This window comes from Halichoerus grypus, chromosome 5 (genome assembly GCF_964656455.1).
Source record: "Halichoerus grypus chromosome 5, mHalGry1.hap1.1, whole genome shotgun sequence".
NCBI lineage: Eukaryota > Metazoa > Chordata > Mammalia > Carnivora > Phocidae > Halichoerus > Halichoerus grypus.
In genome coordinates this window covers 88,057,570-88,074,870 of record NC_135716.1, presented here as the reverse complement: position 1 = coordinate 88,074,870, position 17,301 = coordinate 88,057,570, and the positions used below count along the sequence as shown (strand labels likewise).

The 17,301-nt window shown below is 41.9% G+C and overlaps 1 protein-coding gene across 10 annotated transcripts in view; it reads left to right on the top strand.

The window, feature by feature from the left end:
- PDE4DIP (phosphodiesterase 4D interacting protein) overlaps positions 1 to 17,301 on the top strand; it is a 205,742-nt gene that overhangs the window by 31,437 nt on the left and 157,004 nt on the right. The window contains exon 1 of one of the 10 annotated variants that reach the window (XM_078072546.1): positions 2,259 to 2,588. The exons of the other annotated variants lie outside the window; for them this stretch is intronic. Coding sequence (XP_077928672.1) covers positions 2,569 to 2,588 — 20 coding nt within the window. The 5' untranslated portion in view covers positions 2,259 to 2,568. Of the gene's footprint in view, positions 1 to 2,258; positions 2,589 to 17,301 lie in introns of those variants that run through there. 10 annotated transcript variants of the gene reach the window in all.

Sequence of the window (17,301 nt, the reverse complement as noted above, 5' to 3'; positions counted from 1 at the left end):
ATAAAATAATGGAGGCATTATTTATGAGTCTAATATTAGAAACAGTGTAACTATGCAGTAATAAAATATTATTAAGTAAACTATTGATTGATATTATGTAGTATTATACAATCATTAGAATAATAAATATATAAACACTCTCTAACAACATGGACAGATATCTAATAAGTGAGAAAAGGAGGGCATAACTTATGTCTAGGCTGTTATATATAGTTATAGAAATAGATATGTAATATGTGTAGATAATGACTAGATGGAATGTAGAGAAATTTAAAGCCGTGTTGGCGGAGTGGATATATGGGTGAATATTTTTTTTGACAATCTAACCAAAAACTTTGTTCTTTTGACAATAAACGTAATCCAGAAAACAACAATGAAATCTCTCTTTTTAAGAATATACTCTTGGGTGTGTAAGAGTCAGTGTTTTGGGTTAAAAGATACATTTTAAAAAGAGAACTGAAAGAAATTTCAACAAACATTTAACATTGATTATCTCTGGGTATTATGGGTAGTTTACTTTCTATATACTTCTTTTTGTATTTTTCAACTGTTTACAATGAATGTACTATGAATTTTGTAAAAACATGATTTAAAAATAAACCGGCATATTTTCTAGCTTCACTTCTGAGACCCCATAGTTCATCCAGCTAATGCTATCACTTCTTGAATGCAGCATATGTCTTGCTGTAAATACAGTTCCTCTTCAAACTCAGTAGCCCATAATTTGATTTGAGACAGAACTAAATATAGCACCAACTTTGGTATGGAGGATGGAAAACTGACTCTCCTAGCCCTTTTTTGCTTGTTTTTTTTTGCAGCAGGAGATTCTTTTCAGGACAGGTAGCCTGTAAGCCTTGTCTCAGGTCAAACTGGGCCTTAAAATGTTTCCTGGAAACATTCTAAACTCAGGAGCAGTGTGGCCTTAGGTCCAAGCTAAATGCTACGGTTTGGGGATTCTAGATTAGGGGCCTATTAGACGGTTCCAATAAACCCTCAAATGTTTTATTATTATCCTGCCCTCCCCACCCCCTATTCTGTGCTGATAATTAGAGAAACTTATCCAAAACATAGTAGGCAGAATGACAGCTCCAAGAATACCGGCTCCCCACAGTTTCACCAATTCTCAGGCATGCCGGGGCCCTTCCTGAGTTAAACTCCTAGGATACCTAAAAGAATCAGTGCACTTGTAGAGACATCTTGTTGGCGTTATTTTCAGAAATTTAGAGAGTAAATGTCTGGGGTACACCATGGAGAAGACAACCTGTATCAGAGCCTTAGCAGAGACTTTGAGCGTTTGGGGGTCTCAATTCTATCATCTCTGAAATAAGTATAACCAAATCAAACATTGCCACATGTGGGCACTATAAAGCTTTGTGCAAATTAAAAAAGGTCATTGGTAACGCTAATAATAACGGTGATCGTGTCACTTACTAAAAAGGTTTTACTTTAGAGCTAAAAAGGAGCTTGGGGCAGTCAGCACTTTAATTATAGCATGTCTGACTTGTTTAAACCTCATCCCATAAACAGAGGGTACAGAGTCTCAGGCAGCGCCGTCACCAAAGGGCCCTTTTCCATGATCTTAGAATAATTAAGGAGGAGATTCTAGTTCTGTCGGCTACTGTCTTGAAGCTTTTCCAGAGTTCTGGGAAGTTCAGGAACCCTCTGCCCCCTTTGAAGCTACATGAAGCATAGTTGCCTCTGTGCTTGGGAAACTGAAGGCGGAAGATGTAGAACAGGATAAAATCAGGGGCTGACCGAGATGGAGGCAGCGAACAAGGCTGCAAGGTTTCGAGGAAGGTTCCTGTCCCCCGTTTAATGGTGAGACTGACATGTCCGGTCTCTGGGAAAATAACGTCACGTCCGATGACCATCTGGGGTGTGCATCTGCATTCAGCCAGGACTGCACCGAAAACCCTCCTAGATCCCGGCTCCCTTTCCGGGTTTACCTGTGGGTGGGGTGATGCAGGCACACGAGAGGACCTTCTCTCCAAATTCTCCCGACAGTTAGTTGGGTTTCTTTTACAGCGCCCCTCAGTGGGACGGGGGAGGAACGGAGGGGCTTGGTAGGGCGCCCTCTGAGCCCTCTGCCCTTGCGCCCACATCATCCCGGCGGGGAGGCGTGTCACCTGGGCTGGCTGGGCCCCGGCACACTGGCTGCCGGGAGCCCCGCCTCCGCTCGCGGGTGACAGCTCAGCTGGTGCCGAGCAACTCGTGCCAGCCAGTCGTGGCTCAGCCTGGGAGCGGGTGCGCGCCCCGCAGGGCTGCCTCTGGCCCCAGTTCCCCGAACGGCTCCGGGCGCCGCTCCGCTCCACGTCCCGCTTCCTACTGAGAACAGTCCCTCCCTTGTGCCCGTCGCACCGCTCGCCGGAGGTTCGGCCACGTCAAATCGGTTTTCTCAAAAAGCAGGGGGCCGAGCGCTCTCTTCGCCGACACAGAAAGAAGGAGCTGGGGAGGGAAAAGCTGCCGCTCCTGGCGCTGGAGATTCGTGGGCAAGGGTTCTCGTTTTCCCAGGCTGCTTCCACTCCCGGGTGAGGAGCGCCCTGAGAGTGAGGGGGAAGCGCCTGGAAAATGGAGCAGACGTGGACGAGGTAGGTGAGCCGCTGCTTTCTCCCCGCATTCCGGATGTGGTGCGCCCCCCACCCCAGCCCGGCCCCCTCCCCCGCGCCCCTAAGGAGAAGTCGCCCCTCACCTAGGGGCCTTTGATATCGTCTCTCTCTTTTTTAAATGCCTCTCTAATTCCCACTTCTCTTGAGCCTTCTGCACATGTGCTGTTCTCTGGCGTTTTCCTTGCTTAATGGATCTCCCTTCCACCCAGTCTTGGTATTAAAAATAGCCAGCGGGGCTTACCTGGAAGTTTTTGTAGAAATGGTTCTCTGTCTTTTCCCTGTGCCACAGATGAGAAGGATTGGCGTAGGTCATTCTTTAGAGATACCTTTATTTCAGAATTCCTCCTTCTCGCCCTGCCACGTTTTCCTTCTCAACCTCATCCTCTACCAGTCACACAAAAGGCAAAGCACTGAGTGAGCAGAGCCCAGCATTGCTCATCTCTAGAGTGTCCAGTTGGAGTGACTTCGGAGGAGGGAAGAAGGAAGGAAGAGACCAGGGTGCCCTTCATTGCCCAGGCTTTTTTGAGACCAGGGTGACAGCAAGTTTTTGGTCAGATTTTGGAGGTGCCCAATGGAATTGTGTTTTCTCCTTCCCCCTAGTCCTTCCCCTCAATGTACTTTAAAACAGACCTACCCAGGGATAAAAGATAATGTGTTGGGACAAAGACTTCATTTTTGTTTGTCAGGGGGAGGGTGGATAGAGAGGCTGGATTCCAGAGGTGTTTCCATGATAGATAGTGCTCCATCTCCACATTTAGCTTTGGCGATTGGAGTGAGGCCAAACGTGTGTGTTGACTCCTAAGAGAAAGCAGACTGACTGTACAGACACAGAAGGGATATTGGGGGCTTAATAGGACTCGTGAAAAAGATCTGGGAGACTTCAGCTGATTGTCCAACGGGAGGGGTCTATGTCATGTCAGTGTTAAAGAAATTGAAGCTTGGGGTGTGTTGGTAGACCCATGCTATCTAGATTTACAAGTAATGATTCTACTTTTTGCTCTTTTCTGCTCTTCTTAGGCCTCTCCTAGAGGGCAGTGCTCTGTTGTGAGCATCACTAATGCAATCAAGAGACACAGGGGACTGAAGACCATACCTTGAGGGGTTACCAAAGGACCTGGGGTTCTTTAGTCTGGGGAAGTGAAGACGGGGCTGGGGTCGGGGTGGATATGGTGGCTTCCTTCAAATATTTGAAGAGCGGTTGGTGGTAGTGAGAATCGATGGATTTGGAATCTCTTAGGAGGACAGAACACATTGTGAGGAGGCAAGTTATGGCTTCGCCTAAGGGAAAAGCTTTCTAACAAGTGACCTACCTGGAGAGTAAAGAGATTCCTTGACCCTGAAATTGTTCAAGCAAAGGCTAGATGACCACTCGATGGTAATGAGGGATTCTTGCTCTCTCTCAGTGTTGTCCACACTTAAAAAAAAAAAAGATATTGATTTTTTCTAAACTTGATATTTAAATGTATATTTAGATTTCAGATAAATTCAGAAATAATTTAGAAAACCACAAATAATATGTTTATAGTTCGATTAATGTCACAAACCGAGTATATCCATGTTAATAGGCATCCAGATCAAGAAAGAGGACATAACCAGCACCCCTGAAGCCCTTGTGACCCAAGAATAACCATTATCCTAACTTCGCACACCATAGATCAGTTTTGCCTGGTTTTGATCCTTATGTCAGTGAAATTATCCACTATGTACTCTTTTATATCTGGCTTCTTTCATTCCATCTGATGCTTGTGGGATTCTTCCACATTGTTGTGTGTAGGTCATTCATTCTTGCTTCTGGATGGGATTCTACTGTGTGTAACTATATCAAATTTATTTATCCATTCTATTGTTAATGAGCGTTTGGGCAATTTCTGGTTTGGGGCTATTATGAATAGGTTGCTATCTATGAACATTCTTGGGCATGTCTTTTGGTGAACATATGTACATATTGCTGTTGGGTAAATGCATAGATGTAGAATTTCTGAGTAATCGGAAATGCATGATCAGCTTCAGTAGATACTGCCAAATAGTTTTCTAAAGTACTTATAAAGAGGATAGACGATGGGCTGAGATACAGTGAAAAAGTGCTCCACATCACTAGTCATCAGGGAAATGCAAATTAGAACCACAATGCCATACACTGTATACATATTGGAAGAGCCGAAATGAAAAAGACAGAAAATACCAAATGTTGGTGAGGTGGAGGAGTCAGAATGTTCATGGGTGTTTTTTGTTGTTGTCGTTGTTATTTTTTGGTTTTTGGGGTTTTTTGCCCTTATTCACAGTAAGAAATGTATTTACATTACAACCAGGTATACTCCCATACATAACTGAAACAAGAGTTTCATGTAACAATACTTAACCTTACTGTGTGTTTTGTACTCTGATGTTTTCCACCCTACTCCTTTTCTTTAAAAAGAAAAAAATGCTAGTTTATTTCACCACCTGGTGGATCATAGATGGAAAAATCCTATAATCATATATCATAACTGATGTCTCAGGTGTTTCCTAACTCACAGCTAACATCAGTTCATAACCATTTATTTTAAATGTGAGAGCCCAGTACAGGCAAAGCACTGTGCTAAATGCTAAGGGTGAAACAATGAATGAGACTGGGTTTCTGCCTTCAAGCATTGTACTTTCTCATTGTCTATAATTCTAATAGAGGCTGAGGCACACATATGCATGAGAGCACAGGGGAGAAGCACAACTTGAGAAATTCAAAGAATAAAAATTAACTATACAGCCACTGTTTATTAGGCTTGCCTCTATTAACTTGTGTGCTAATCCCTTCACAGACTTCATTTCACCTAATCCTCACGACCCTATGAGGTACGAGGGAAATGTTATTATAGTCATCATTTTTAAGACAAGAAAAATTGAACTTCAGAGACATTAAATAATGTGCCCAGGGAACACACACAGCTGAGAAAGAAATACAGCCTGGAGTTGAGTTTTGCTGGTGATTCAGTTTCTGAGTTGGTTCTGGAGCTGGCTCCTTATCCTGACTACTCAAGCTTATGAATAAGTTTAAGACTGTGATTCTATTCCCAAGTTTCATTCTTGGCAGCTCTTGGAAAGCTTCCTCTCTGAAAGGTTCTTCACATGAGCCTCTATACCCTTTATCTTGCTCAGTCTATCCACGAAGGACAGGGTGCTGAGTATTTGAGTTCTCAAAGTAAAATATCCCCGACTGCTATCTGTGCATCATCTGCCCTGCTAGAGGTCAACTGGAGTGTTTTTTCCCAGGGATGTTGCCTGACCATTGCCAGACCCTTTGGTTAAATCATATGGGGAGAACATCATTGGTTCTGGAATAGCAAATTTCCTATGAATACACCGGCCTTACAAAAAAGCTGGTTTGGTCACTAATCAAGCCCATATCCACGAATAAGGTAAGAGTTATCAAAGGAATAAGCTCATGGAGATGATGAGGAACCTGATGATGAGGATAATTTTGCTCATCTTGTAAGTCTCGTATCTATCAGGCAAACAGCTTCTACAGCTCTGAATTTTTAGCATTCACTTATCAGGACTAGCAACTCATTAAAGAAGAGTGTGTATTTCAAATTCCTTATCTGGACTAGCAACTCACTGAAGAGTGTGTATTTCAGATTCCTTAGATTGTATTAGTTTCTTTTTGCTGCTGAAACAAATTGCCACGAATTTAGTGGCTGAAAACAACACAAATGTATTATCTTGCAGTTCTGGAGGTCAGAAGTCTGGAAATTGGTCTTCTAGGCTAAAGGGAAGATGTCTGCAGGAGTATGTTCCTCCTGGAGGCTCTAGGGAGGAATCTAGTCCTTGCCTTTTCCGGCTTTAGAGGCTGTCCACATTGCTTGATCCATGGCCCCTTTCCAGCAATGGCAACACTCCAGTCTCTGCTCCCTTGTCTCCTCTCCTCTTCTAATTCTGACTCTCCCGTGTTATCTCTTACAAGAACCCTTGTAATTACTTTGGGCCCAACCGGATAATCTGGGATAATCCCGCTATCTCAAAATCCTTAATCTCATCTGAAAGTCTCTTTTGCCATGTAAAGTGGCACACTGACAGGTTCCGGAGAATAGGAATGTGGACTTCTTTGGAGGGCCATTATCCAGCCTACCACACTATGAAATGCTGGAAAAGTCATTACTAATTCTCTTCCCCTTTTGGGGCGGAAATGCTCTTGTTTGTAGCACGTGGAAAAGCTGAGTAAAAGTCAGGCAAATCACACGTGAACCTTAGTCAACTTCCCTAAACAAATAACTCAAGGAAAAGTGAACTTGAACTATTTAAGGGCTACCTATAAGATTGAAGTTTAGGAAAGGAATTTAATAGTCTGTTTTGTGTTGTTTTATGTAACCTTGTAATTTAATTTAACACAATGCAAGCGTTGATTGTATTTGTTTGCCTGCTGTGGCTATGCAAACTTGGAGAAGGGAAGTAACAGCCAAGAAAAATAGTGGTTCAGTCTCAAAATTCAAAAAATTTGATTTTGTTTCTTCTCCCCCACATGAAGTGAGTTCAGCCTTCAAGTAAGACAAGAAGCCCATTTATCATGGTTATTTTGCGCTTAAATGATCCCCATTGATAGCTTATTTGCATTGATTCTGCTCTGTATTAACGCTTAGCTTAACGCTACATTCACGCCTTCTTAACTGTAGAGGAAGCAGAGACATTTATTCTCTTTGAATTCATGGTAAGTTGGCAGAGTGTCCTGTTTACTAATGCATAGTTACAACCAGAAATCGCATTTCTCTCCATTTTGTAGATGGCGGCAGCTGAGGCCAGAGAGGTCAGTTAGGCCCCAGGGCATGAAGGTCTGGTTGAGTCCAGTACCTTTGCCCACTGTGCCGATGCTGCTGCTTTGCATACAGCACTTTTTTATTAGGAAAATGCTCTTTCTCATAATTCTATTACTGAAACATCTTTGGTCTTTGAATTTCCCTTTTAACATTCAGCACTTCCAGCAATTAATTTCCTGCATTTGGGGAAGGAAAAATTTCTGCCTCCGAAACTCTGATCTACTTTTAAATAGGCCTATACTGGGGCGCCTGGGTGGCTCAGTCGTTAAGCGTCTGCCTTAGGGGATCGAGTCCCGATTCGGGCTCCCTGCTGAGCGGGAGGCCTGCTTCTCCCTCTCCCACTCCCCCTGCTTGTGTTCCCTCTCTAGCTGTGTCTCTCTTTGTCAAATAAATAAATAAAATCTTTAAAAAAAATAGGCCTATACTTGGATTTTGGCTTGTGGAATTTATCTCGATCAGTGCTTTCATCCCCGCTTGCTTATTTCCGGTGTGCTAGATCAGACTGGATACCCCTGGCCCCGTGCTTCTTTCAGCTTACATGCTAAGGGTGGATTTCAAATACATTGAGAAGACTGGGAAGGGGTCATTTTGTCTCTGAAAGGATAAACTGGGTGACTCTCATCATAGTGCCCTCTCCATTCTAGTTGGCTCAGGGATAATTTATACAAAACTGTGTGGAGCCTCCATCCATTCAGCGGATGCCCTGGGACACTACTCCTGTTGAAATTGACCCTATTTTATAAATAAAATTCCAAAATAAGCTCGGAACATTCCACAAGTTGTCTCTGGCAAAAATCCAAATAGCGTTTAAAGTTAGAAAAAGTCCAGAATAAAAGAGATCTCATGATGACCCAAGGTGGCTCTACCCAATTCTATTTTAAAACATTCAAATATACTGAGGACTTGTTTTCCTCAGTCTCAGAAAATCTTCTGAGTTCTGTGGTCAGCAAGACAAACTTGATCTGAATTTTTTTTTTTTTTTCTCATGCTGAAGCACTTTATTATTCATAGACTATTCACATCATCATCATCATCATCATCACAACTATAAGTTGTATTTTCATGGCACATTAATAGTTTCTAATACATTTTCCCTTAATGTGTCTCGTTATCTCCAGTCCTCTTCTGCTTGTTCCACTCTCCAGAAACTTCTTTCTCCTCGGCTTCTCCAATGCCATCTAGGGACAGTAGCCACTGCTATCTTTTCTTCATGGCCAAGGTGGAGGGGGTATGAAGAAGTAGTAGCAACTGACATAGAAAGCATCGACTGACAAAGAAAATCGAATAATTTTTAGCATTTCACACAGTGGAAGAATGTATTTATTTTACATGTCATAATGTGGAATATTGTTATTCATGATGTAGAATACGTGGAAATATACTACTTTACTCTGTCATTCCCTTATACTGAAGTCTTTAGGGTTCCAGTTTTTAACTATTATAAATAATACGTGATAAACATCTAGGTACATAAAGCATCTTCTTCCATAAGATTATTTTTGAACGATAGATGTTCAGAAGTAGGATAAGTGTATCAAACACTTGTAGTTGTTGAATATGTGTTGCAAATTGCTTACCGTTTAGACTCCTATAACCTGTAGAAATATAGAGGATATTTTGGCTCAATTTAACCACCTTTTTCAAGACCCGAGTCACTATATTGTAGAAGGGGAAGTGTCATAAAGTGCCATAAAGTGATGTATCCCAGGTGAATCAGTAGCAACATCCCAACTTCTACTCCTCTCCAGAGTAAAATGCTTCACTTTTGCTCTTAATATCTGTTACCATCTTAGAGTGTTATCTGAAATGGTAATAAACAGAAAATTTTAATAAAATTTTAAAATTTTAATAAGAAAGTAAAAGTGGATATAAATTACATCAAAATTACGCATACAAGGGAGCCTGGGTGGCTCTGTCGGTTAAGCGTCTGACTCTTGATTTCAGCTCAGGTCATGATCTCAGGGTCCTGAGGTTGAGCCCCACATTAGGCTCTGTGCTCAGTGGGGAGTCTGCTTGAAGATTTTTCCCTCTCCCTCTGCCCCTCCCTGCCACACACATGCTCTCTCTCTAAAATAAATAAATAAACCTTTAAGAAAAAATTTTCTCTCCCTCTCCCTGTGCGCCTCCCCCTTCAAAAAAAGAAATATCAAATCATTAAAACAATTTTAAAAAATTATCCATACATACTAGGATGTCTATTGCAAGGAGAGGGAAAAAGAAAATAGATGCTGTGTTTGGTGATCGGATTATGGGCAACATCGTTTACATGCTGCCTTAAACCTCAGTCAGTATGTTTTTACAGCAGGAAGAAATTTACATTAGTGTGTATCAAGTGACAACTTATAAAGTTTGGAACTGAGTTGGTCTGACAATGCTTCTTCTGTGTATTACTTAGAGATTTCCAGGTTACTGGCACCAGGGGAGCAGTGTTATTGCCAGACCACCTAAGGAGCTGGTTGTAGAGTGTCATTTTACTCTTCCTGAGCTAAAATTATTATGTGGGCCTTCCTATACCAGCTGTTCCCACCTACACACCTAGCCTTGCCTTTGCTAGGATAGCTTTACCCTTCAAAGATTAGTTTTAGCATTACCTCCTTTTGGAATTATTTTTGGAACCTAAGTCTGGGTGTTTTCTGTAGTCAGAGCATGCTGTCTGCCATTGCTTGCAGCTAGCTAGTCGGTTTACGTGGTATTTTCCATCCTCTAAGCTTATTGGAAGAAAGGACTTGTTGTTTGTCTCTGAATCTTCAGCATCTAACATTGTTTCTAGCACTTAGAAGATCCCCAATTTAGAACTTTCTAAAGAGCATTCCCCACAAGGCTGATATGAACATCTGTTTGGTAGGTGTCTCCCTATTATGGAATGGATAGAGCAGGTTACCAAAGCTTGATGACACTATATATTCAAATTGCATTTATTTGTTGTTTAAGTTATATGCATCAAATTCCTGTTATGATCTAGACTTTTTAAATGCCAGCTAAATGATAGTGAATGATATAAAAACCCTGCCTGCAAGTGGCTGATGTTCCAGAAGGGTCACTAGACAGGAGTGTATATTACTATTCTGCCTGGACCTCACACTTCCTTTCTTCCAGTCCACTTCCACACACCCTCAGCAAGCCAGCTTTGCAGCTCATCCTCCCTCCAAAGTCTCCACCCTTAGGATCCTTAACTCTGAGTTTATGTTTCCTGACCACAAGGTCAAATCCCCCCATCTCCTCATTGTTTCTGAATATTCAGTTCACCTTATCGCTTACTACAGTTCCTCTATCTTTCAGGCCACCTACTCTGTCCCTCTCCCTGCTGAGCCTGGACCTCAGGGGCAGCCCTTTCAATTGCTCTCAGCACTGCTTCAGAGTCTCTTACTGCCTTAACATTCCCCAAACCTTGGTCACCCTCGGTCAGTTTTATTATCCTCTAGGAGTCTATAATCTTTGTTTTATTTTTTTTTAATTTATTTTCTTTGGTTGAAGTGAAATTGACATACAATATCATGTTAGTTTCAGACGTACATCATACTAATTCAATATTTTTGTACATTATGAAATGATCCCCATTGTAAGTCTAGTTACCATCTGTCACCATACAGAATTATTATTGTATTATTGACTCTATTTCTTATGCTGTACCTTACATCCCCATGACTTACTTATTTTATAACTGGAATTTTGTACTTCCTAAATCTCTTCATCTATTTCACTGATACCTTCAACCCCTCGCTACCTCTGGTAACCAACAGTTTATTTTCTGTATATATGAGTCTGTTTCTGTTTTGTGTGTTTATTTTATTTTTTTTATTTCATCTTTAAATGAAGTCATACAATATTTGTCTTTCTCTGTCTGACTTATTTCCCTTAGCATAATACCCTCTAGGTCCACCCATGTTGTCATGAATGGCAAGATTTCGTTCTTTTTTATAGCTGAGTGATATCCATTGTATATATATGCCACATCTTCTTTATTTGTTCTTCTATTGATGAATACTTAATTTGCTTCCATATCTTGGCTATTGTAAATAATGCTGCAGTGAACACAGGGGTGCATATATCTCTTCAAATTGTCTTCAGGTAACTACCCAGAAGTGGGAATCCTAGATCATATGATGGTTCTATTATTTTTTTTTTTTTAAGTAGAGCTTAAAAAAAGAAGAGCTCCAGCATGGAGCTCAACGTAGGGCCTGAACTCACGACCCTGAGATCAAGACCTAAGGTGAGATCAAGAGTGGATGCTTACTTGACTGAGCCACCCAGATACCCCAGTAGCTCTATTTTTAATTTTGTAAGGAACCTCCATACTCTCTTCCATAGTGGCTACACCAATTTATATTCCCACCAACAGTGCACAAGGGTTCCTTTTATAAGCTTTTTAAATTACATTATAGAACCATACTGAAAAAGAAGACTCTAGATTCATTCTTTTTATTTCTAGCAGATCTATAACGTTAAGAAATTCTCCTCCTCCTCCCCTTATGTGCCTCCTCTGCTCTTCTCCCCTGACTGTTCCCCTAAAAAATGCATTCTTCAAAACCTTTGATTTCAATAATATAAATAAAATCAAGATACAAAGTTGCACATGCAATGCTATTTCTATTCTGTGGAATTCTCACAGGTATATGAACTGAAGAACAACTGAAAGTAAATACATTAAAAATCATTGTCGAGGGGGGCGCCTGGGTGGCTCAGTCGTTAAGCATCTGCCTTCGGCTCAGGTCATGATCCCAGGGTCCTGGGATCGAGCCCCACATCAGGCTCCTTGCTCAGTGGGGAGCCTGCTTCTCCCTCTCCCACTCCCCCTGCTTGTGTTCCCTCTCTCGCTGTCTCTCTCTCTCTCAAATAAATAAATAAAATCTTTAAGAAAAAATCTTTGTCAATGTTGCCTTTAAGTGGTAGCGTTTTTTATTACTTTTCTGTATACATTTTTCTCCTTTCCAAAATTTTCTAGAAGGAGCATGTCATTCTTTTTAAATCATTAAAAATAGATGCAATAAAGAAAGGAAACAGTAAAAGATTATGTGAATAAAAAGGTAGGTAGAAACAGGAAAAAAATATCTATCTCTTGATGCTTGGTCTAGGGCTCCGAGATGGACTGTGCCAACTGCCTTGGCATACCACAGTGCCTTGTGAATAGTGGTTGTTAATGAAGACTGAGGACTACAGAATGCATTGCCAGGACCAAAAGTCAAAAGCACAAGCTAAGTTTGAGAAGTGGGTGGAGAGACCATATACCATCCCCCGGTGATGTGACTGAATTTGAAGCAGATTATTTTTCACGTCTCTTTTGAAAGAGTGATTATCAGTGTCTTAGCTGATTCAGGGCATAGGGAAGAGAATTTATTAGATATTTGGGCATCCGATAACCTCATGGGGCAAAGTGAGAAAAAGAATTACTTGAACTTCCTTTACCTTTTTGTGGCATTAAGTGGTTTGTTTCTCTGAACCTTGATGGATAAGAGCAAGAAACATAATGTTCATTCCTTTTAGGCCGAAGACTTAGTACAAGAGCAAAGAAGGTGATAAAACATGGATCGGTTGTCGCAGATGCACGATGATGCTTGTAGCTCTCGGTAGCTGTTGAGGACTTAAGTGGCGCTTCGGAAAACTGTCTGCCAGAGTTCCATTTGGCCGTGGTCACTCGCGGTGGGTAGAGTCTGTTGAGTGAAGGGTGTAATTGCAGCCTGTACTGGAGAGGAGTGGAGGTTGTTGTACCCGTGCCAAGTCGGCCCACACTTAGTCGGCATGCAGAGGGACACTCACGAGGGATGCTCTCTCTGTTCTGAGGCGGCTTTGCCAATTAAGCATCCTAGCTTGCAGAGGTTATAATGATAGGTCTTGAGATGAGAAAAAATTATCATCTCCCTGTATTTGTGCTCTGCATCTGTGCCTTCTACCCTATTTGCATGCAAATATGTTTTTGCAGTTCTGGTGCTGAAAGGGGGTGGGCTTTGGTAACATTGGGGACATAGACGATACACTCAATGTCTCTGTTGGCAAGAGAAAAAGAAGATCTGAGAAGTCTCAGAGCTTGTTCACTATGGGCCTGTCCCGTTTTGATTGTGTCTGTCCCATCACTTCTTCTGCCTTTTAGTTTCTTCCCTTTGTCTGTTAGGGACGGTGGCAAGGGTTAGCACAGAAGAGGTTCAGGGAAGGTATGAACATTTAGAGAGATTTGGGTGAAGATAGGGAAGTATAAAATGATGGATGACTCACTTTTCAGGATAGGACCTATAAAAAAACTCATACTAGCCACTTCCCTTTTAGGATTTTAATTCATTTGTCACATGGCATCTATTACACCAGTATTCAAATACTCAAGTGTGAGCTGTGTCCAGCCGGGATGGACATCTCAAAAAACAAGTTGGTGTCTGGATTTGAGTCTAAATCCAATGTTGACACAGCATCACTGTCCACCCTCCCTCTCCGCTCAGATTCTCAGGGGTCACTTCCCTGCAGTCAAGCCAGGTACAGAGGAAGCTTCCGGTAAAGGCGTAGGTAGAAATAAGACATATTGGAAAGAGTAAAGGTTTGGAGTCAAGTGCCGTTTTCAAGTTCAGGCTTGACACCAGCTAGTGTATGATCTTGGGCAAGTCACTTCATCCTCCTAGGCCCCTTGTTTCCTCATCTGTGATATAGGACCTACTGCACAGGATTTTGTGAAGACTGAATGAGATGCTGCCTGGAAAGCATTGGGCATTTAATGAATTCTGGTGACGGCATTGGTGGTGGGTGGTGGTGGTTGTCCACAGTAATGATGGACATTTAATGCAAGATTGGTGCTGAGGGGAATTCCACCGGAAGAGAACACGTTGAACTATGAAGTCAGGCACAGGCAGTCCAGAGACGGTCACCTGTAGACGTCTCTGTCCTAAGCTGCCACTGCTTGTGAAACCCTACCATTTAAAAGTTCTCAGAGCCAGAACTTCACACATTAGAGAAAGTAGGCCACAGTTCTCCTTCCAGCCCTTTTCTATTTGCAAGTGTTCAATGTGGATACAAATAAAAAATATAAAAAATTGGGGCGCCTGGGTGGCTCAGTCGTTAAGCGTCTGCCTTCTGCTCAGGTCATGGTCCCATGGTCCCTGCTCTGCAGGAAGCCTGCTTCTCCCTCTCCCACTCCCCCGGCTTGTGTTCCCTCTCTCGCTGTGTCTCTTTCTGTAAAATGAATAAATAAAATCTTTAAAAAATACGTATATAAAAAATTGACTCTGAACATCAGAAAGGTTTCTTTGGACCAGAATTTAGTTACTTATGTCAAATGCGCTTTAAGAATATAAGAATTAGGGGCGCCTGAGTGGCTCAGTCAGTTAAGCGTCTGCCTTCAGCTCAGGTCATGATCCCAGGGTCCTGGGATCAAGCCCCACATCGGGCTCCCTGCTCAGCGGGGAGCCTGCTTCTCCCTCTCCCCCCGCCGGCCCCCCTGCTCGTGCTTTCTCTCACTCTCTCTCAAATAAATAAATGAAATCTTTTTAAAAAAAAAAGAATATAAGAATTAGAATGGAATGTGTGTTTGGTTCAGTGTCTAGTGCTGAGCAAACTTCAACAACCTTCCTGTCACACCACATAATCCCCACTGTTTGAGGAGGTCAGACTGAACCTAATCTCTTACACTGTTTATCTTTTTTTGAGGGCTTCATTGAAGGGCAGTGTAAATTGGATCAAAATACATTCTCTTTTTTAAAAAATAAAAATTAAACTGTTAGGGGTGCTTGGGTGGCTCAGTCGGTTAAGTGTCCTACTCTTGATCTCAGCTTAGGTCTTGATCTTGGGGTCATGAGTTCAAGCCCTGAATTGGGCTCCATGCTAGGTGTGGAGCCTAGTTAAAAAAAAAAAAAAATTAACCTTTTAGTATAAAATAGTAAAAAAAGAAAAAAGGCAGATATTCACATGTATTTTCTACTATCCTAAACCTCCATCCTTATCTCTTGTGCAGATTCTCTTCTAGTCCATATCTAGAGGCATTTTTACTATGGTACAAACCTTAGTCCTCTTCCTTCTTTGCTTGACATTTTAAATCGTCTTTGGGGGTTCTAAGTAGTTAGACAAAGCTAATGTGTTGAACAGGGAAATGCAAATGAAGAACCAGTTTGCACCCTTGACTTCCCTTAATACTCCTACCTGAGGGTTAGAGCTTGGAGAAGGAAGGTTTGAGGAGAGGGAAAGGTAAAAACATTGCCTGGGGTGGGGGGCAGGTCCTGGGGGCAGTTTGTGCTTACTCAGGTGGACAAAATTAATTGGTATCTCATTTATGTTCTGCAATCTCTGTTTTAAATCTCATTATTCTTGTAATTATCTCTTTGAATGCCATCTGCCTTCCCCAGTAGACTCTGAGCACCTTGATGATGGAGTATATTTCTTTTTCATCTTTATGTTTCCAGGGCTTGCCATATAAGCCACTTCTCAATAAATGTTTATGAAAAGGAATGGAAAAAAACCTAAGAACGTCAATCATGGCCCAGGTTTTTGCTCTAAGTACTGCTATAGCAGATTGTTTTTTCCCCTCCTGAGTTTTTGTTTATGACCCAAAAAACTCTATAAAAATAAGTCTGAAAGATAGAAAAATGCCTCCAAGAGATGGCCTTTGTCCACAGGCTTACAGATCTTAAGCAAGAGTGGTGGTAAGTGATGAAGGAGGGGCCCAAACTGTGTGGCGCTCCAACAACCTAAGTGGACGTGACTGCCCTGGGGAGAAGACCTGAAAATAACCATCCCTTTGGGAGTTTGCACACTCATCAGGGAAGAAATACCCCTCGGTTAAAAATTTTAATAAGTGAAACCAAGGAGAAGAAAGTACTGGGGACTAGGCAGACATCAGCTCCTCAGACATGGTTTGGGGGGTGACTTTGGTCCTGGGATACCACCATCTCATACTGTTTAAAGATTTGTTGCACAACCTGCTTTGTAATGTAAAGTTGTGTGGTTGCCATCTTGCCATTGCTCGTGAATAATATAGTCTGATAACATGATCCATTCTTCTCAGTCCACAAATTAAACAGACCAAAATACAAGGCAGTAACACCAAATGTGTAGTTTGCAAAGGAAAGCCAATGGCTGCCCTATAGAAACTCTCTCTCTGAAGGCTCCATCCGTAGTGTCGCCCTTTGGTAAGAAAGGAGGACCCACGTTTCTACCCCCTCCCCACAATGTTAGGAGAAAATAGACAAGTGGTACCACTCTGCTGCTTACATTTTGGAAAGGAGCTATGTCAGGGTGACCATTTTCGAGCAAAGGAAAATTGAGGGCTTGGATATTCCTGACATAATTGAAACTGCTATAGTTAGGAAATTACTGGAAAAAAAAATCATCAGAGCACAGTTGGACAGCAACAGAGTAGCAGAGTGTAGCAGATGGCTTTGGGAAAGTCAATTATTTTCTGATTAGTCTCAAACTAATCACCCTGGAAAACTGTAGGAAAAACTAGTAATATGGGATATTGAATGTTGATGTGCTGTTTGAGTCCAATATCTTCTTAGCTACTTATCAGCAAATCAAGAGAGCATGGGCAAGATACCATGCAGCAATAAATGGGCGAACAGCTTGTGGGTGGGTTGTACTTGGAAAATGCTTGGTTCTTCAAATTAAGCAAGAGAGTGGCTTGGCAAAATTTAGAATTTACCATCCTATATTACTGCTTCACAAAGCCGTGGGCGTGTGTGTGTGGGGCCTAGCTAGCTTGGAGTCTGTCTCTAGTATATGTCAGTTCTCTTTGCACTTTGGTTTATCAGATGTCACAAATTGCAATCCCCTAGACATATACCCTGTGTTTCTTCACTATGAGCCCCTTCCCTGGGGGAGCATCAGATTCCTTCCCAACCTTTTGGAACAGATGATGAGCCCCACTCTTGGGCAATAAGGGAGGGAACTTGAGCTGTTAATAGAGTTAAAGTGATTTTTAAAAATCTCCTGAGACTGTAAGT